This window comes from Apodemus sylvaticus, chromosome 1, assembly GCF_947179515.1.
Source record: "Apodemus sylvaticus chromosome 1, mApoSyl1.1, whole genome shotgun sequence".
NCBI classification, from domain to species: Eukaryota; Metazoa; Chordata; class Mammalia; order Rodentia; family Muridae; genus Apodemus; species Apodemus sylvaticus.
The window spans coordinates 7,467,570-7,487,896 of record NC_067472.1 but is presented as its reverse complement, the minus strand read 5'-3'; the positions used below and the strand labels follow the sequence as shown (position 1 = coordinate 7,487,896).

The 20,327-nt window shown below is 50.3% G+C and overlaps 1 protein-coding gene across 1 annotated transcript in view; it reads left to right on the top strand.

Moving 5' to 3' along the window:
• Rbm20 (RNA binding motif protein 20) overlaps positions 1 to 20,097 on the top strand; it is a 54,524-nt gene extending 34,427 nt beyond the window's left edge. Inside the window, exons 9-13 of the mRNA XM_052181979.1 lie at positions 2,759 to 2,863; positions 3,916 to 4,555; positions 6,152 to 6,277; positions 11,960 to 12,081; positions 17,073 to 20,097. Of these exons, the coding sequence (XP_052037939.1) occupies positions 2,759 to 2,863; positions 3,916 to 4,555; positions 6,152 to 6,277; positions 11,960 to 12,081; positions 17,073 to 17,183 (1,104 nt within the window). The 3' untranslated portion in view covers positions 17,184 to 20,097. The remainder of the gene's footprint in view (positions 1 to 2,758; positions 2,864 to 3,915; positions 4,556 to 6,151; positions 6,278 to 11,959; positions 12,082 to 17,072) is intronic.
• Positions 20,098 to 20,327: the final 230 nt, after the last annotated feature.

Here is a 20,327-nt window from a genome sequence, read left to right as displayed (position 1 = left end):
GGCAGAGCAAGTTGCCATGGCTGTCTGGAGGATGTCAGCCACCGCTCAGCTCCAGAGAGTTGCTGCCATGCTGAGTGCGTGCCTTCTGCCCTCAGATCCTCCTCTCCTTACAGCAAGACCCAGCCCCACAGCTCTGTGTGGAATCTCCCGTGCTTTACAAAGTCCAGGGTGGGGAAGCTGGCTCAGTGGGTGGGGTTTCTATTGCAAGAATGAGGACCTGAGTTCAAATCTCTGGGAGCCTGTGGGCCAGCAAGTGTAGTACAGAGGCAGACAACAAAGGCCTTGTCTACAGTGATGTGGGAGATGAGGACCTATACCTGAGTTGTCTTCTAATATACACACATGTATGCTGTACACATATGTGCCTGTACACGGGCATGTACGCACATACACATATATGTGCCTGTACACAAACATGAAAATGGATAGTCTGGACCACGCCTGTAGGTCTCACACAGCCAGAGACTTGAAGAAGACAAACCCCAGACAAAAAGATCTGGAAGAATAAAAGCACTCACTCACTTCAGTGAGCGGCACAGTGCCGGGACACAGCGCAACAACCAAGTCCCTCTTCATGTTAGCAGAGGAGCCTCGGGTTGATGCTAAGGACAGCTGTGTAGGATGCTGTCAGAATCTGATGGACTCAAGGCCTCAAGGCCTCCCTGTGGAGATTTGGAGGGAGTGCGATGGAAGATCAGACAGGGGGGAAACACAAGCAAAGCCTCCATGCAGCTGGAGGCCAGAGGTGAGATGGATTTGTCCACAGAAGCTGTATCATGCAGGGCCTTGTGTGCAGACTAACATTCTAAATCCTCAGCAAAGGGGAAGCATATGGAGTGTTTTGACAAGAAAGTGAGGATGTAATTCTTTTTTTTTTTTTTTCATCTTAGAGGATCCTTTTGAATTGCCTTAGAGAAAATAGATATGCAGGGAGAGTAGAGATCGGAAGAGAGATCTTAGCTGAGTAGGGTCCCTGGCCCAGAGATGGCAATGCCTGCTCCCCCACCGCTGAGACCCCCTTGTGAGGTGAGAGGTGAGAGTTGAGGCGGCAGCTGTGCATGCCTTCCATTTGTCTGATCCCCTGAGGCTGCTCTTCGCACCTGCAGGTGTCCCCTCCCTAGCTCCTTTCTGGAGGTTTTTCTGGTGAGGGCTTCTGGAGATATCACCAAGACTGCCCTTTGGCCTCCCAGCTTGAGCTGGAAGAGACCGCTTGACTCCATGGATCAGGAGTATGTCTGGGGGAAGTACTTGTGACGGGTGGTTTATTTCAATAAGGAAGGACCAGGGACAGTTTACTAATGGAGATTAAGGCAACAACAAGGCAAGTGGCCGTCCTTCGGGTGGAGCTGGCTGCTGGCAGCTGTGAGGACATCTGCAGCTGCTTTGTTCTTGGGCTCACGTGCAGAGGACTGGAGGGAAGCTTAGAGAGGCTTCTGCTGCTTCAACTGTCCCTGTCTAGTAATAACCAGTTAAACCAGTCAGCCCCCAGTTCCTGCTCCAATTAGCTATTATCAGCTCAAGGGGTGTGTGTCTGGCTGCAGGTAATTAAGATTAGAGCTTTAACCTTAAACCAACCCGGGGCCCCAAGAGTGTTGATAAAAATACAATTTACCTATGCCAAAGAAGCCAGGGAGTAGCCGTGTCTATGGCCAAGGGTTAAGCCATGGGAAGAGTAAGCTCTAGAAGCTTCTAAAGTGGGAGGTCACACACCTTTACTTTTTGAAATATTTGCTTGTTTGTTTATGTGTGTGGGTGTTTTGCCTGCCTATATGTCTGTGTACCACTTCCATGCCTAGTGTCTGTGGAGGATTGAAGAAGGTGTTACATTCCCAGGACATGGAGATATAGATGGTTGTGGGTGCTGGGAATTAAACCTGGGTCCTCTGAAAGTGCAGCTGATGCTCCTAACCACTGAGTCATCTCTCCAGCTCCAAAGCCTTCTACAAAAGATCATACTGGTAATACTTGAGTCAAAGAAGGCCAAGGGGCAAAGTTGCAGATTTTATGTAGGTGCTTATATAATTATCTAAAATGTAATTTCTCACGGCTGAAAGGGGTCAGGGGTTAAGGGTGCACACTGCTCTTGCAGAAAACCGTAGTTGGTTCCCAGCACGCAAGTGCCTATAACTGTGGCTTCGTGAGATCTGAAGCCTTTGGCCTCTATGGGTACCTGTATTCATGCCCATGTGTGTGTGTGTGTGTGTGTGTGTGTGTCTGTCTGTCTGTCTGTCTGTCTGTGTATATGCACATGTGTGCCTGTGCACATGTGTATGTGCATGCACGGTGTGTGTGTGTGTGTGTGTGTCTGTCTGTCTGTCTGTGTATATGCACATGTGTGCCTGTGCACATGTGTATGTGCATGCACGGTGTGTGTGTGTGTGTGTGTGTGTATGTGAGCGAGCACATACGTGTTAATGGAAATGATGTCTTTATGGGGAGATGCCTCCACAGTGGCCACCTACCTCCCTGAGGTTTCCCTGCTCAAGTCACTTTTGCTTTTTTATGTTTATCCTCGATACAGGCATTCAGGTCACCAGGTGTCTCTGTCTCCTGAAAGATACTAGACCTACTTTCAGGATGTTTTGTTTTCTGTCATCATGAGTGAGCACGTTTCTTTCTGAGCCTCGGCTCCCTCAGCAGCGGCCTCCCCAGCTCTGTGAGGGAGTCGGGAGCATGTGGGTCTCCTTCTCTCTCTGCGCTGCCCCCCCCCCACCTCTGCTTGCTCTTAGTCTTGATTGGTCTGTTCTTCCCTTGTAAGGCTGGAAGTGAGGAACAGGAAGGCATGGAAGAAAGCCCTCCATCCGTGGGCATGCAGCAGGAAGGGACAGAGTCCTCTGATCCAGAAAACAGTAGGACAAAGAAGGTGAGTTTGTCCCCCATCTTGGTGGTGGTGTCATATATTAGTTCCATCCCATCACAAGAGTCGGTTTTGCCTGACAGCGGCCATATGGAATGTGTACATGTCTTCACAAGCACTTGCACCAATGGCCCCTGTGCTCTCTGGAGAAATGGCTCTGTGAAAGTCTTTCAATGTCTCCACTGGGGAGATCTTCAGCTGCAAGCCCAGGCTCCGCCCCTCACCCCTCCTGAAACTTGGCTGTGCTGCTGAAAGAAAACACATGTCTGAAAAAGACTCAGGCTTCAGAGCCAGGCTTCAGAGCCAGGCTCCCGAATAGGCAGGTCCCTTAGTGGGTCCACAACCACATAGTTAACTTGGAGCCCTGACCTCAGCAGGCCCAGACCCTGAGATTAACGAGACGTGTTCTGTGTTTTAGGAAGATTATTTTTACTTAGTTAAAAATCAAAATCCAATTACTGTCCTCCAGGGCCGGGCTTCCACAGGCAAACGAAATGTCCTTGGCCGATGGCCAGCTTCATGCCTTTCCGGTCAGGGGACACTAATCTTCCGAATCTGTGTGCCAAGCCCGAGGGCTGCTGGGAACACCAAGGGAAAAGTACCGGAGGGGGCATGTGGGTGGACGCTGCACCTTTGCTGAGAGAGGGAGTCTGGAGGAAGTGTGTGAGTGGATCTCTCCAGTCCCCTTTAGAGGCGTCCATACATAGAAAAAGCTCTGATAAGCATTTAGCATTTATAATGTATCCATTCATTCAAAACTATTTACAAATACCTATTGTATAGCAGGGTTAAGGATTCTTGGTGCCATTCAAAACATGGCAAATCAAGCAGCAAGGGCTTGTTTGAAGTCTGTGCCACTTGAGCACTATCCTGAGGGTGACTGAGTAAAGTGAGGCTTGAGGGGCTCACATTCCCTAAGAACCCAGTAAATACTTCCCAAGGAGAAGGGACAAGCGCTCAGAGTCTTTCTGACTTGAAGGCTCCTATAGCCAATGCATATGGCTCCCGGTTGAGTGCACTTAGCTACCATGTGACACCTGCTCTACCTCCTCATGCAGGGACAAGACTGTGACAGTGGGAGCGAGCCCGAGGGGGACAACTGGTACCCCACCAACATGGAGGAGTTGGTCACAGTAGACGAAGTAGGGGAGGAAGACTTCATCATGGAGCCGGACTTACCAGAGCTGGAAGAAATCGTGCCCATTGACCAGAAAGACAAAATCCTCCCTAAAATATGTCCCTGTGTAACGACTACCTTAGGTTTGGACTCGGCCAAAGATTTCACCAAGCAGGGAGAGACCCTAGGGAACAGAGACTCAGAACTCAGCCTGAAGCTGCCCGGACAAGCGCCGTCCGCTTCCACAAGCTGTCCCAGTGACACGGACATGGAGATGCCTGGCCTAAATCTGGGTGCTGAGCGGAAGCCAGCTGAAAGCGAGACAGGCCTCTCACTGGAGGTCTCAAATTGCTACGAGAAGGAGGCAGGAGGAGCGGAGGGCTCAGATGTGAGTCTGGCCCCTGCGGCCCAGCAAATGTCCTCCCCACAGCCAGCAGACCAGAGGGCCCAGCAGTCCAGCCCTTTTCTCGATGACTGCAAGGCCAGGGGGTCCCCAGAAGATGGGCCTCGAGAAGCTAGCCCCCTGGAAAGAAAAGCCAGCCCCCCTACTGAAAGCGACCTCCAAAGCCAGGCTTGCCAAGGTGTGTGGGCTGAGGGTGAACTACCTTCCCTTCCCTCACGGGTGGTTGGGTGGACCGGACCACCGTGTCCCTCAGGACGGTGGGTATGTGCAGGCTGGAACAGATACCGTGGGAGTTACCTTAAAGCCAAGACAGAAAGTTAAGTACGAATAGCAGTAAGCCCCCGAGGGCCCGGCTAGACTGTTAGAGCAAATGGTGTAAATGAAATCCAGCAGGAGCCCCCTGTGTTCCAAGAAGCAACTTGGATCGACTTGATTTCTCTGCACTGTGGGGTCCCACCTAGGCATGGGCAACTAAGATCAGGGTGAGTTTTTAGTACAAAAAAGTTCAGGTACTTTTTGATGGTCTGCTGCCCTTTCCTGAATGGTGGAGACCCTTGGCAATTATTTCTGCAATGCGGGGGTGGGGGGTCAGGGAGGAGCACGGGTGGGGGAGGGCTGGTGAGAGAATGTCACATGGGAAGGAGAAAACTTTGTAAAGGGCTTGGCTTGCTGCCCTTCTCTCTCACACCCGCTTTTCTCCAGGGTCTGATAGTGGAGCAGGCTTATCCCAGAAACAAGTCCGCCTCCACCGGAGGTGATGTTGTCTCTGTGCTCAGCACTGTGACATCATGAACTAAGGAGTCTAAAATGGGCTGAGCCTTTCTGCCAGATGGAATCAGATCCATCCAGGGTGTGTGTGCGAGGGGGGGGCGGTGGAGAGTAAAGGGTGGGTGAGTATTTCTTAAGACTCTCCACAGCAAAAACAAACTAGAGATTTATTTTATAGAAAGCTCTCAGCATCACCAAGGCTGAGGTAAGACTCGCAGAGCAGAAAATATAGAGGAAAGGCTGGAAAATAGATTCCAACCCAGAGCCTTGTGGTAGCAGAAGCTGTCAGGCGGCCTGAGGCTTGGGCTTTCTTCCAGGTCAGGTTGACCTGAGCGGTCTTTCACCTGCCTGGATCAGAGTCTCCATGGAAACCGCCTCGATCAGCCTGCTTGTTGCTAGAGCAACCAAGAGGCCCAGCCCATGTGGAGCATAAATAAAGCGCACTGGCATCTTCACTGGCTCTGACGGAGCCTCTTTTATTTTGTGATATGGGTCTCAGCCAGCGCTGGTCTCGGGGGTTTATTAACTTCCCCAGTATTTGGAGCCTCATATTTCATAGCGCTGTGTCACGAGCGTGGGGTGAGAGCGGCACGGCCTCTTTGGCCAACCTTGGCAGATGTCAGCACAATTTCTGCCCTTCAAGGATCCTGATGCCGGTAGAGATGGAGCGATACTGATTTGGGGGTAGTGGAGGGCGGACCATCCAAGTGAAGGCATTAACAACCCATCCCCATGTGCCAAGCACAAAGATGTGCCAAGTTTTATTGCGTGTGGCATTTTTTTGGCAATGGAAAAATGCTCTTAATTATAGCACTTTGGCTCTAATTAGCAGTCCTACCCCCACAGCACCATGTGATTAAGCAGTCCAAAGGACAATTCCCAATCACACAGTACACTGGGTAGAATTACAGGGACTCTGAGACCCGCAGTGTGTGTGTGTGTGTGTGTGTGTGCGCGCGTGCGCGCGCGCGTCTCATCCCCCATCCCATGGGTTCATGTTTTGCAGAAAACCCCAGGTACATGGAAGTGAAATCTCTGAGATCACCAGAATTCGCCGAAGCAGAGCTGAAAGAGCCCCTTTCTTTGCCATCCTGGGAACCAGAGGTGTTCAGTGAACTTAGCATTCCTCTAGGTACGTGAAATCCACAGCCCTTCCTGAATTTCAGCTCCAGGAAATGACAGTCCTAGAGCAGTGTGGAGGAGCTCGAGAGGGCCTGTGCTGTTGTGTTGTCTTTGCTTTTAAAGGGCTCTGCTGCACGAGCCCTGATCTGCAGGATGGTAAGGATGCTTGTGGTCTCAGGCGCTGGGGGGAGATCTAATACCCAGGTGACCAAGCTGTGAACAGCACAGCAGTAAGACTCTACCAGGAAAGACCTGTTTCCCTGTCAGGGAGTGCTTGATTCCTGACCGGGCAAAGGCTTTAAGCCCAGGCCTTGTTCAGGCAGGAAAGCAGAGGCCCAGCTACCTCCCAAACTGTCAACTAAATTGAACCCCCTCTCTGCTATCTTCCCCGTGTCCTTTCTCAGAACAGTGCTGCATGACTTCTCCTTGATAGATCTGCTTCTCTTAGGCTTCCAGAGCCATTGAACAGACTGAAGCTGACAGAGGGTGCAGGGAAGAAGCACAGGCCATGTATTCATGGGTGTTCTTGTGTCTCCAGGCCAGTCTTGCCTTCCCGAGCCTCAGGCTCCTCATCAGTGGTGGGGATCGAAGCGGTGGGTGGGTTTTTGATTATGAAAGCGTCAGGTCAGTATACTAGTAAGAACCTCCCAGACTAAGATCCGTGAGCTCTGCACTGACCCTCAAATATTGGGGCCTAAAGGGATGAAGGAGGAGCAGATGTTCAGAGGGGATACTTGGAAAAGTGTTACAAGGAGGCATGACAAACCGATGACCATGTCATCGCCAAGGAAGACCAGCCAGTATAGGCTAATTCTTTCCCAGCCATGCTTCTGTTACCCGTCTTGTATTTCTTTACTCTAGGTGTGCCATTTTATAGAATTAGATTTGAAAAATGAGAAGTCTTGTTTTTAAAAAATTGCTACATAGTGTCTCTCAAACAAAATTTACACGTGTGTGTGGTATACACACACACACACACGAGTGTGGGTAGGCATGTGTACTGGTGCATGTGATATGGAGTCCGGAGGACTATCAGACGGACCCTCCTCCTCTATCTTCCCCACCTTACTCCCTTGAGACAGGCGTTTACCGCTTTTGACTGGCCAGTCATCTCCTGGGATCTGCCCCTCTCTGTTTTCCAGTGCTGAGGTTTCAGGAATGTGCTGCTATGCCTGACTTTTTACAAGGGTATTGGGGATTAGAACTCACGTCAGCATGCTACGCAGCAAGCACTTGTGCCCAGGGATCCAGCTCCCTCCCCCTCCCATGCAGACACTTCTGAAGTTGACAGACAGACCTTGGAGTGACTCCTGGTGCTCTCAGGCACTCTGTCTCTGCACCTGGAGGTTGCAGAACCTGCCTTTTGGAGGCTTCTGCTCGGCCATTAGCAGCCACTCACTGAATCACGTGGTGCTGCTCCCTGCAAGGAGGGAACGGAGAGTCTAGAATGTCTAAAGAACTCGGAATCAGGCCACACAGCAGAAGAGTGCTTCCTTGTAAAACATGTCTTTCCATTATTGCATTTTACTATACGAAGCTTATTATAACAAATTCTAAAAAAAAGGACCAAATAAAAAAGTCAGCATTGATGGGCTTGCCTCCCCAGCCTCAGAGGTTGCTGCCACCATGTTTTCAGGCGACTTTTCTCCCATACACTCTGCGTACCGCTCTGCACGTTTCGCCCAGTGGTAGGTCGTAGGGCTCGCTTTGTGAGAGATCACACTCTTTTGAGTCAGTCCATCCTAAAATCTGCCCCCACCGTTGCTGACCCTTTACTGGTGAGCACTTGGGCAGCTTCCTGTTTGTCTGTTTCTCCATTATAAACATGTGGTGCCGGCTAAGGCTAAACTCCCGTCTGTCGGCCTGCCCTGTGTTTGCTTTGTTTGCGTGAGTGAACACTCTCCACACACCGAGGAGATGGCTGATGTTTCAATCCCCACATCACAGGCTAGAAATGAAGGCTGCAGTAGCAAACCTCCTGACCTGGAAGGAGGGGTTCAAGTTCTAGGGGTGTGTCCTAGGCTCTGCTCTGCTGAGGTCCACAGCAGTGCGCCTGTTCGGTGTTCTGACAGACAGGATGCTAGCCAACCATGGGGCCATATATATTTGCATTGAAAATGTTATAATTGCTACTAAATTACACTCCAAAAAGAGGATAACAGCCTTCAGTGCCAACTCCAGGGAGAATTCCCATCCTCTACCTGGTTGCCAGATCCAGATAGCAGTGTTTTAATCTTTGTCAAGCTGTTAGGAGGAAAACGGTATCTGATTTTGTTTTTGTAAAGGGTCAGATTAGGGTGTAATTAGCGTACAATGAAGGGCACATATATTATAGAGTGCAGTTTGATTGGTTTTGATGTATGGATGCGTCCGTACTGCTTTATGGACTTGGATACCCTACATCCTGTTTGCCGACCTGGTGGTGGGCGTTGGAGAAGTTTCCAGCTGGGACCATTACAGATCATCTTCAGTTAGCCTAGGAAGCTGATGGCCTATCGCTCTCTTCCTTCACAAACCCTCCCGAGGGGATGCTGCTGTTTCCCGAGTTTGACAACTGAACAGACTAGAGACCCTTTCTCAAGATCATGCAGAAAGTTCTAGAACTTGGGATGTCTAACCTCTGACAATGCTGCCATCTGCCCCTAGCTCAGGGACAGTAAGGGAAAGGCCATGTCTGTGCTAAAGAGTACAGGGTATATATTCTTGGGTTCAAATCCTATCTCTGCTGCTTTGTGGCCGGATGACAAATAGCCACTTATCTAACCTTTTGGCTTTGGGCTGCTTCTCTCTAGTAACCTAGTGAAAGAATCCTCTGCGTAGACTCATGTCAAGGAGGAAACGAATGTAAGGTCTTGGAGCCTTCCAGGAGCAGGGACTTAGGAAGGCCTGGCAGGTTGTTTGGAATTACCCTTCATGGAGGCCCACCCTGCTGCTTCTCACTGGGGCTGCAAACCTTTTACACCCAGGACTGGTCACTGCTGCAGAGAGGCTTTGAGAAACATGAGAGACAGTATTCAGGTCCCCGTGGTAAGCACAGAGGTGAAATACTGCTGCTGAGGACAGGGCTCCCGTTGGGAGAATTCAGAGGTCAGTCTTGTCACAGACTGGGGGTGGCTGGAGAAGGGCATTGCCTGTGATTCAGGCCAGCACTCTGTGACTCCTGCCAGCGGGAGCCTGCCAAGGCCTGCTCTTACTATAACCAAATAGCATCGCTGGCAGAAAGCGAGCTTCCCCTCTCTCTAGCGCAGGCTTTACTAGGATGACAGAGTCGTAATTAGCCATGCCAGGAGCTATTATTAGGAGGCAAACACAGCTTTAATGACAGCACTTAATAAAACCTGAAGAAACAGAGGACTCGGTGGCTCCTGGTCTCACCATGGCTAGGTGATCCTGGGTGCTGCCATTTTTCGGTCCTTACACTGCAGGCTTGCTGCAAGCATGGTAGCAGGCACTGTGGTGTCCTCCCAACCCCAGGGCTGTACTGTGGTCTGAGGATCCTCCTGCCTCCACTCAGCTTGACCTAACCCACTGGGCAGGGCCTGGGAAGAAAGTTACTGCCCAACCCTGGAAAAGGTTCTCCGGGCAGGCTTGGGAAAGAAAGGCTGGAGGGTGGATGAAGGCCGATGCTCCGATGCTTGGTTTCTATGTCCCTAAATTAATGTTTGCTTGAGCACCAGGTGAAGTGACAGGTTCCCCCTCCTAACACCATGGCAGTGTTCTCCCTAATTTACAGACAAGAAAGCTCATTTCAGAGCAGTTCAACACCACCACGGAGGTCACAGCTTAAATAAGTGTGGAAGGCCTGTCTGGCCCTCAGTGCCGTTTCCCGCCACTCTCGCTGCTGCTTCCGAGCTTCTTGGCTTTGCTTTGTCGGTGTGGCGGGAGACTTTACTCTCTAAGAGCTCGTGCACCACCCTCCATTGGGTGGCTGTGACCTCTGGTTGAAAGGAGCTACGGCTGCTCCATTGGCTCCTGCCTCAGTCTCCGAGGACTCCCCTGAGGCGATGATACTCTTTCTGGGACCCCAGGACAGGGTGAGGAGAGCCTGCTCAACACCACAGTCCCTGGGGCTCTGTTCCTGGTACAGCCCAGCTGCCCCTGCCGCCCACAGGGTATGGGGACAGGGTGGGAGGCTGGGCTGTGACCAACGGTCTTTCCTGATGCATCTGCGGCTCCTGGGAAGGAGCAGCCAACACACAACTCTATTGCAACACAGAAGAAAGAGATTGTGGATCTTGCTCCATGCCCATTTCCCCAGCAGCAGCCTGAAGCTTTCTCCCCATCCCCTGAGCTCCCCTCCCCCTCAGGCTGGGCCACATGTCTGCCCTCTGCACACAGAGGGTGAAGGAGAAGGAGACTCAGCCTCTGGGGGCAGCTGAGCTGAGTGACACATTCTCACTTCTGGGGATTGCTGCTGAATGCTGAGGGCTTTGCAGACAGCAGGCTGACAGCTGCGTGACTTGGACAGCCCAGGTCCCAGGCTTCAGTGTGGAGCTCTGCACTGGCAGGCTGCAAGCAGTTTCCTGGGCTGTCTTGCTTCTCCTGTTCTCCCTCAGAGCTGCCCGTTCCCACTAATACATTTACCACCATCATCATCAACATCATCACCACCACCATCATCGTCAGTTATTATTGAGATGGAAAGTTCTGTTTACAAGATTAGGATCTCCTGTGTGCTGAGCTCGAGTAGAGAAAGAACAGGAGCTAGGCGGTGGTTAGGAGACTGTCTCAGGACCCAGAGGAATGGGTACTCATGGAGGTCAACCCAATTTCTCAGATTGTCCCAGAAGAGGAAATAGAAGTGGCACCCTCTCCCCTAGCTGCTGTGTTCTTTTTTTTGTTTGTTTTTTGTTTTTTGTTTTTTGGATTTTGTTTTTTTCCGAGACAGGGTTTCTCTGTATAGCCCTGGCTATCCTGGAACTCACTCTGTAGACCAGGCCTCGAACTCAGAAATCTGCCTGCCTCTGCCTCCACTGCTGTGTTCTTGAAGACTCCCATCAAGAGAGCAGAACCCGAGTGCCTGTAGCTCTTTGGTGACACATGTAATCCCAGCACCGGGGAGGCAGAGGCCGGTGCATCTCTGAGTCTGAGGCCAACCTGCTCTAAAGAGCAAGTTCAGGACAAATAATAAGGCCACAAAGTAAGAGCCAGTCTCAAACAAGCACAAAACAACCACAAAAACTGAGCCCCCCCCCCAAGTCCTGTATATCAACAAATCAAAAATGGGCAAAATTTCCTTTTACTCATATTTGTTTATATTTTTGCTTAATAAAAATGATTCTAAAGACCAATCCCAGAATATAGAGAATTTTTCCATACTTGGTAATAAATGCAGAGATGGGAACCCAGCAGATGAGAAATCCTTAGGTAAGAACCCTTCCCTCCGCCCTCCTCTGAGGCAGACAGATGGACCCACACATGAAAGGCAGGGCCTCTGCGCATAATTGCCGAGCACCCTCCCCGCTGCTTGTGGGCACTCCCTGACTTTCACAGCCACCTGTGAATGGTGTAGGCGCTGCCTGCCTTCCTTGTAAATGTGGCTAATGAGGTGAGGCTTGGAGGAGTCGCTCACCACTAGAGTCAACAGCGGAGGAGGCGGGGCAGCAGAGGGGGCGGGGCAGCGGAGGGGGCGGGGTCCACGGGGCCTCCCACTACCTTCCTAACTACCTGTCTGTTCCCCACCCTTCCCCAGGAGTGGAGTTCGTGGTTCCCAGGACTGGCTTTTATTGCAAGCTGTGTGGCCTGTTCTACACAAGCGAGGAGGCGGCCAAAGTGAGCCACTGCCGCAGCACTGTCCATTACAGGAACTTACAGGTAACCATCCGCCATGTTTGTCACACCCCTGATGAGATCTCCCAGCCTCCAGCCACAAGCCAGGCACCCAGGGTCTCAGGCCTAGCTGCCTCTGACCTCTGTGTCCATCTTCACGGACAGGACAGGGGCTTGTCCCCTGGTATGCTTTTCAGACGTGCTCCTGTAAATATCTCTCTGAGTGTGCAGAAAACACCTGACTGCCAGGCAGCACCCGAAGGACACTCAGAGCATCAAGTCCACAACCTTAGACATTGGCGGCCATTTAAACATCTGCCACACCCAGCAAAGTGGAGTAGAATCAAGTTCCGAGCTCTGCTCTTACTCTGCTGACACACGAACGGTACAGCTCGCAGCAGCAGGGCCTGGGGGCTTCAGCTGCAGGTATTGAAGGAGTATTAAGGATTCAGTGAAGTAGGATGATGAAGGAGTCAGTGAACACGGACATGGTATAGAATAGAGTTTATTCAGAATACGGGATGGGAGTTAGAGGGAGAGAGGGAGAGAGAGAGGAGAGAGAAAGAGAGAGAGAGTGTGGAGGCCGGCCATGACCACGTGGAGGGGGGGGAAGAGCCCCAGGGGCAGAGAAGTGAGAGTAAGTGGGAGAGCGGTGAGCAAAGAGAGAGAGGAGGGGCAAGTAGCCCCTCTTATAGTGGGCCAGATCTCTGGGGCGGGGCATACCTGGCTATTGCCAGGTAGGTGTGGGGTGGAGCTTACACAAAACCCCAACAGGTATTCCCTGGTCTTCCTCCGTGCACATAACTTTTTGTTTGTTTGTTTGTTTTACATTGGAATGAAAATCACAGTCTTGCTCCCATCTAAGTGTTCAGAGAGCATAATAAATGCTTGTCTCCAGCAGCTCATACACCCAGAGCTGTTCCAGGCCCTGTAGAGAACAACAGCAAAAGATGTGACAAATCCCTCGTCATCGGGCTCCCTGTGCAGTGTGGGATACCAGTGCGAAAACAAAATAGCCAACTGATGCACTAAATCAAAATATCACTCATAAATATACTACACCCCACATTTCATCCAAGCTAAGATGCCTTTATTTGTAAATACCATCTTTTGTTTATTCTGTCACACGAGGGATTGGGCCTTTAAATATACTGGTCACACACTGCCTCTGAGCCACATGCCCAGCCTGATACACTATTTCAGCACCAGTTAGGATGCAGCATATTAGTGAGACTCTATCAGTTGTAAGAAGCATTTTCATTTCAGAGACGGTTGGTGGGTGTTCAGAAGCATCTGAAAGTCAATGAGCAGTGCTGATGGATAGCCACCATTCTGCGAGGCCTCTGACGGACATGGTGGAGGCTCCCAGCTCCCATCAGGGAGACTTGCACAGAGGTGGGACAGAGCTAAGGCAATGTCTGTACCTGTGTGATACAGGGCTCATGATTAAGTCCTAGCACAGGCTGGGTTCTACATTACGTCATTTGTTCTCTCTCTCTCTCTCTCTCTCTCTCTCTCTCTCTCTCTCTCTCTGGGGATGGGTGTTGGGGTGTGTGTGGATGATCAAGGCAACTGTATTTTTCTGTCTGAAGCAGAGTTGGGAGGTAGGGCGTTGGGTCAGGCAGTAAAGCCCTTGCCGTGTACGGATGAGGAAGGGCATGTAGATCTTTGGCGCTCGCAGAAAGGCTGCCGCGGTGTGTGACGCGTGCCTGCACTCCTAGCCTGGAGAGGCAGAGGCAGGAACGCTGGAGCTCTCTGGGCAGCCTTGCCAGGTTGGTGAGGTCCAGGCTCAGTGAGAGAGTAAGACAGAGTGACAGAGGCAGAGCCTAATATCAGTCACACACACACACACACACACACACACACACACACTAAGTGAATAATTAACCAGTGTTTGAGTCACGCGGCTCAATCCAAGATGCGCATGGAGTTTTTTTGTCCGTTTCAGGATGGACACTCCTCTCATAGGTAATCTTTCAGAGTGACTGGTCTGATGGTGGTTTCTTTTTAGATTGTGTGTGTGTTATTTTGTCTTTGTACTCAAGGTAGGAACATACATGAGGAGGGCAGAGGACAACTTAAAGAAATTGATTCTCGCTAGGCAGTGGTGGCACACACCTTTAATCCAGGCACTCGGGAGGCAGAGGCAGGCAGATTTCTGAGTTCAAGGACAGCCTGATCTACAGAATGAGTTCCAGGATAGCCAGGGCTACACAGAGAAACCCTGTCTCGAAAAACAAACCAAACAAACAAACAAAAAGAATCTCTCATTTGAGTTCCTGGGATCAAACTCAGGTCGTCAGGCTTAGAGACACTCACCCCTGCCCACTGAGCCCTTCTGATAGACCTTATCTAGTGATTCTTAAGCAGGAATGTGAGTCTTGGCATATATGCATTAAGTCACATACCGGCATAGAGTGGTACCACGTAATTTAAGAACATTCTCTAAATGATCATGATGTGAACATCTAGTTCAGAATCCTGGGTCTGCTTGGTTCTTGAGGAAACTGGAGCACATTCCTGGACTTTGGACAGATTGCTTGATCCCAGATCTCTCTTCCTTTTACTCCAATAGTTAATATTCAGAACCAAGGCCTGTGGCATCTCTGCCTGGCTTTCTCACGTGGTAGAGACTGTCCCTGGCTGAGCCTGAACACGATCTCCCTGTAGGGAGCAGCCGTTCAGCTTTGCATGCTGGAAGGTGTCATGGGGGTACTCTAGTCCTGATTTCCCACCAACTTAGCTGGCATCTTTTGGAAATGCATCTTCCTTGAGCCTACCCTCTCCTGCTTGCTTATTCCTTTGAGTGTAGACCCAGGAATATTCACTCTTAAAGTTGTATGGTGCTAAAGATCAAACCCAGGGCACTGAACACACTAGGCAAATGCTCTACTTCACTGAGCCATACTCCCAGTCCAAGAGTCTTCATTTCCGCAGTCTTCCCTGGAGTGTCTTAATTCCTCATTGTGACACTCTTTGGAGGAATTGTGTAGCTCCCAAGGAGAGCCCAGAGTTCAAACTCACTCTCACTAAGAGACATAGGGAGAACTCAGAGACTTCCAGGGCAGTGGCCTTCACTGTGTTCGGGCCCTCCAGTGTCACGCTCCAGGCAGCTTCCCATGCCCACAGCGGACCAGCACCACCCATGTGCTGCTCCCTGGATCCACTGGGTGTAGACATTGCCTCTGCATGGCCCTCCATCCCACCTCAGCTCCAGTTTTCCTGGTACATCTTACATCAGGGATCCAGGCTCCTCAGCCACAGCCATCTCAGGTAGCGTTTCTGTCAGGGGCCTTGGCTGAATGAATTTCTCTGTCTCTGAGCCTCTCATGCTTCTCTCCAGAAGGCAAGTGTGAAAAGTGAAGAAATCTGACGCACAGGCAGGCACTGGCCGACTCAAGTCAGGCAACCTAGAAAGTTAGCATTCATCAGGAGACCTTGAGTGGGGTCTCGCTGGGGACGCCCTGGGGCAAGAGCTGCTCAGGGCTGCTCCCCTGCAGCTTCTGGAGATCTCGCTGTGCTGTTGCCGGTCATGGCTCTATGGGAGCCGCAGGAAGTGATCTGCCTGTACGTGCAGCCTTACCGGGCACAAAGGTGGCTGCAGGCCCCCAAAGGGATGCACGCATGTGCAGGGCGCTCATGGCCTCAGAATTCTCCGGTCAGGGGAGAAACGGAAGCTCTCCAGCAGCAGCAGCCTCGCCCACAGGCATCTGCTGGGGCCTTCCTCCAAGTGGCTGCTCACACTTCCAAAAACTAAAGTTGCATAGCAGGAGGAGGGTGAGGGTGACTCCACCCGATGCTCTCACTGAACAGATTTGTTGTCTGTGGGGGCAGAGTGAGATGAGGGACTCCCCCGGTCCTACATCTGCTTTGGCTCAGTCTGACATTCCTGAGTATCTACAGTGTGCCCGGCATTATGCAGGATATTTTGTGAGGCATCTTGTCAGTTCCCCACTTATAGGAAATACTGCCCCCATTCCCAGACTCCTCCCAAGGTTGCCATGGTTACCCTCACTTCACAGACATCAGGGAGATTCAGTCACTTGCCTGCAGAGAGGGGGGATTTGAACCCAGGACATCTATTAGCTGAGACCATACGCCTGACCACTTTCTAACTACCAAACAAAGCGCTGCTTGGATTGTTCTTACTGCCCCACACAGTTAGGCCTTTCCTCATCTGATCTCACAGCACCGATCCCATGTGTTACACACACAGCCCAGCCTCAGGCAGCTTATTAGCCCTGGCTGATCACAGCCTGAGTGCTCCCGGCAGTGTGGAGGTGGTCCTCTCCTGGAACCAGGCCATGCTGTTCTCAGTCCACTGAGGGTCTCTAGCCCGCCCCCCCCCCATATCTTGTCCTATAGAATTGTTGGGTATCTCTGATGTCACCATGTCGCAGAGGGCCAGTCCTGGGTTTTTGCCACCCTCCTCCTCCTTTCTGCCACTCTCTCTAGAAAACAGGTAGCATTGTCATGAAGAAATGAGTTTATGTAAGCCAGGCAGTTAGTAGGAGCTTGACAATAAGGGAGGGCCAGAGGTTGCTTGCTGTAGTTAGTATCTAGACTTTCCACTTTTCTCATAAGAGACTTACGCTGTCTATGAACTAATATAATGGGATCCATTGCCCTGAGATTGCTGGAGGGGGAGACATGGCTCCCATTGGCCAAAAGTGATAGCAAAGCAGTCCTACACACACACACACACACACATACACACACACACAGAGACAGACAGACACATGTACACACAGAGACAGACACAGAGAGAGATGCATGCATAGATGTGCACACACACACAGATAGAGACAGATACACAAAGAGACAGACAGACACACACACAGACAAACCCACAGAAAGAGAGAGGCAGACAGCTATATACTCACAGGCACATGTGCAAGCATGGACACACACACAGAGACAGACAGAGAGAGCTATACTCATAGGTACACACACACACATACATACACACACACACACACCACATCACATCATATCACATCCACTAACATGTCTCCATATTGTCCCTTTCTCTGCAGAAGTACCTGTCCCAGCTGGCAGAGGAGGTCCTGAAGGAGCCGGAAGGGGCAGACAGCCCAAGCCCCGAGCACAGCGCCATGGGTCCGCACTTGGAAAGGAAGAAGCTGTGATACGGAGCGGGGCTGCCACCGTCTCTGGAAGGTGGATGGGAAGCCTGCTGCGCTAAGGGCAGCCTGGCCTCGGGGACAGACCAGAGAGGAAGGAGAGCCAGGCGGGGCATGGTGCTTGGGCTTGTTCTGGGATATGAGCAAAACATGCTGAAGGCTGTCTGGGGGCTGGCTCAGCCTTCTGGGTCCAGCCACCAAGGGTGACCAGCTTCCCATGGGCTCCTGAGCCCTTTGGTCTGCTCTTCCTCACTCCCTCTCACCTATCCCTTCTGTGCCAAAGTTCATTTCCTTCATAAAACCCAACTTCTCAGGGATTGTCACTGTGTTTCAAGGTTTGATTGGATATGGTCGGTCCATCAGTGAGGCTGGGCCACTTAAGGAATAAGTTTAACGGAAGGCCTGGACTTAGTCACTCAGTGGACCTGCGGTGGCCTTGCAACCTGGCTTCTGTGGGTCCCACGGGTAGGAGAGCCGAGTCACATTCTACAACCAGGGAATTGGTTGGCAGGGGTGGAAGTGGTTTCACCAGGATTTCCTCCAGGGGAACCCCATCATTTTGAAAAGCTTCTCTGTCTTTTTCAGTTTCTGGCTCGTGCTGGGAATCAGACCCAGAAGCGTGTACGTTCCGAGCAGGCACTCTCCCTCTGAGCTGTATGCCTAGCCAAAATGTCCCAGGTTTTTGTTTTGAGACAGGGCTCGTGTAATCCGGGGATTGCGTTTAATTTCCTCTGGAGCCAAGGTTATCTCGAACTCCTCATCCTCCTGCCTCTGCCTCTTGAGTGCTGTGATCACAGGTATTGTGCTGGGGGTGAAACCCAGGACTTCCAGCCAAGAGGCAAGCATACCACTATATTTAGTAAGTCATTCATCCTCAGCTATTCTAGAAAAATCACTGCGCTAATGCCTTAATGTGTTATTATACTATATTATACTAATAATGTATTATTATACATTATTAGTAATAAATTCATATTCATTTTATGGAGCAAAAGAAGAACCCAATATTAAAGAAGCTCTGATAGAGTCAATCCAAACCTCTTGGTTTAAGGATGGTTTGGGATTTGTTCTATTCAGGACAGTGAATTTGGTATAGATTTGCTTTATCTAAACTTGAGGCCAGCCATGTCCTCTCCCTATATCTCAGGGAGGAAATCGATGCGGGCCTACAGTGCATGCTGACCTCTGACCTCTGCACTGCTGGCCAGCATCAGCCTAACCCAGGAGCAAGGGACTGGCATCTGACCTTCCTTCATCTTTGGTGCCTCTACTTTGGGGCTGTTGGTATTAGAATGATTTGAAAATGCTCTCCCATTGAAGGAGAAACTAAGTCATTTGGTTTGCTTGGTTCTTGTAGGTAGGAGTAGGGGACAGAGGGGCGGCTGATGCCAACTTGGAGGTTAAAACAATAGAACAGGTCCCTGATTCTCAGCAGGGTCAGCATCCCCATCCCATATGTGCTGAAGGGTCTTAGTGGAAGGTTTGGGATGGGTACTATAAGACATGAACTCTACTAGCGCCATAGAATGGACCCCAAAGTCAAAGAGAACCTGGCGCTGTCTTCATGGGTGGGACGCCTCCTTGAAGAGGCCCACTGTGTGGGTGGTTTGCTTGTAGAAGTTGCCTCTTTATGTTCCCAAGCAAAGGACGGTAGATCAGAGAGGGAGCATGTCTTCTCCCCCCCCCCCCATCTTCCATTATATACTCTGCACAAACGGAAGGGCGATGCAGAAGTGATTTAGTTGAGCACTGACATTTTATCCGTGAGGAAGCTGAGGCACAGAAAGGAGACAACATAGAACCTAGAATAACCATGTGTCCACCTTGAGGCCTGTGGTTCCTGGGCAGGAGAGAACGTTTGGAATCTAGGAAGGAGGAGTTAAGGCAAAGAGAAGCCAATGTGGAAAGGAGTGATGGGACAATGGGGCTTCAGGAAGGTGTAATCCATGCCCTGGTGGATCCCAGGGAGGTGGCCCAGCACCGTAGCCATACGCAAGGCTTCTTCTATTTCTCAGAAAACCTTTGACCTCTGGAAACAACTGCTGGCCACATCCCTAAATCCATCAGCATCTCCATCAGAGGCTGGATGCTTTATCTTCCAGCAGACTGAGGTAGACCTCTCACCACCACTGTCTCCTCCGTTAGCAGCCTTTCTACGGAAAGCCACACAGCCCAGTTCTCAAGCAGTAAGATGGTTCCCTTGGTTGTAAATTGACCTTCATATTAGCAAAACTGAAGGGTGAAGGAAATGGCAGTCTCTTTTACGGTTAAAGTCGTGGGTGGTTCTGTATGTGTGTGAGTGTGTGTGTATATACACATATATTTTTATATAAATCCATTGGCATGGTCCTTGGCATTTTTTTTTACTCCTGCATGTGTTCCACACGTTGCAGTATTGAAGACAACCAGGAAATTATTTATTTCTTTTTAAAAACATTAGTTCAGTGTCTCGTCAATCATTACAAAACGTCTCTCCCCAAGGTCACTCGTGAATAGTTCCTACCTTGTACAAAGAATTCCTTTGCACCCTGGGTTGATATGTCAGAAGGCCTGTGTCCTTTCCTGCTCACGGTGAGTACCTGGAGATGCTCCAGGTGGCTTACCCAGAGGCTTTTGTGAACGTGTTGATATGAGCATCAGCCTTTAGTGGTCAGGCTTCCCATTCGTGGACAGTCCGAGGCGGTGATCTGTGAGATTATACTTGAACTGGACCAGAGATCGTTTTTTTTTGTTGTTGTTGTTTTGTTTTGTTTTATTTTTTTTGGTGAGATTTTGAAAAACAGAACTATTAGTTAACTTAAGCTTGAACTTGTAAAGTATTAGAATATTTTGAGTGTCTTATATAAATTGTCACCACTTTTTCTGATCTATATAATTGACCTAAAGTGTTTGTTTTTACAAAAGGAAAAAATGGTTTTTAATAAAGAGAATTTGAAAGCTTGTGAGTGGTTGTGTCATGCAGGGGTCCTTCAATAACTGGTCAGGGGTTCACAGGTTCACAACACCTCTATACCAGCATTTAGTCTTTTGACTTTCCAGTTTTTGTGTGTGTGTGTGTGTGTGCGCGCGCCTGTGCATGTGTGTGTATGTGTGTGTATGCCTGTGTATGTGCATGCATGTGTGTGTGTGTGTGTGTGTGTGTGTGAGAGA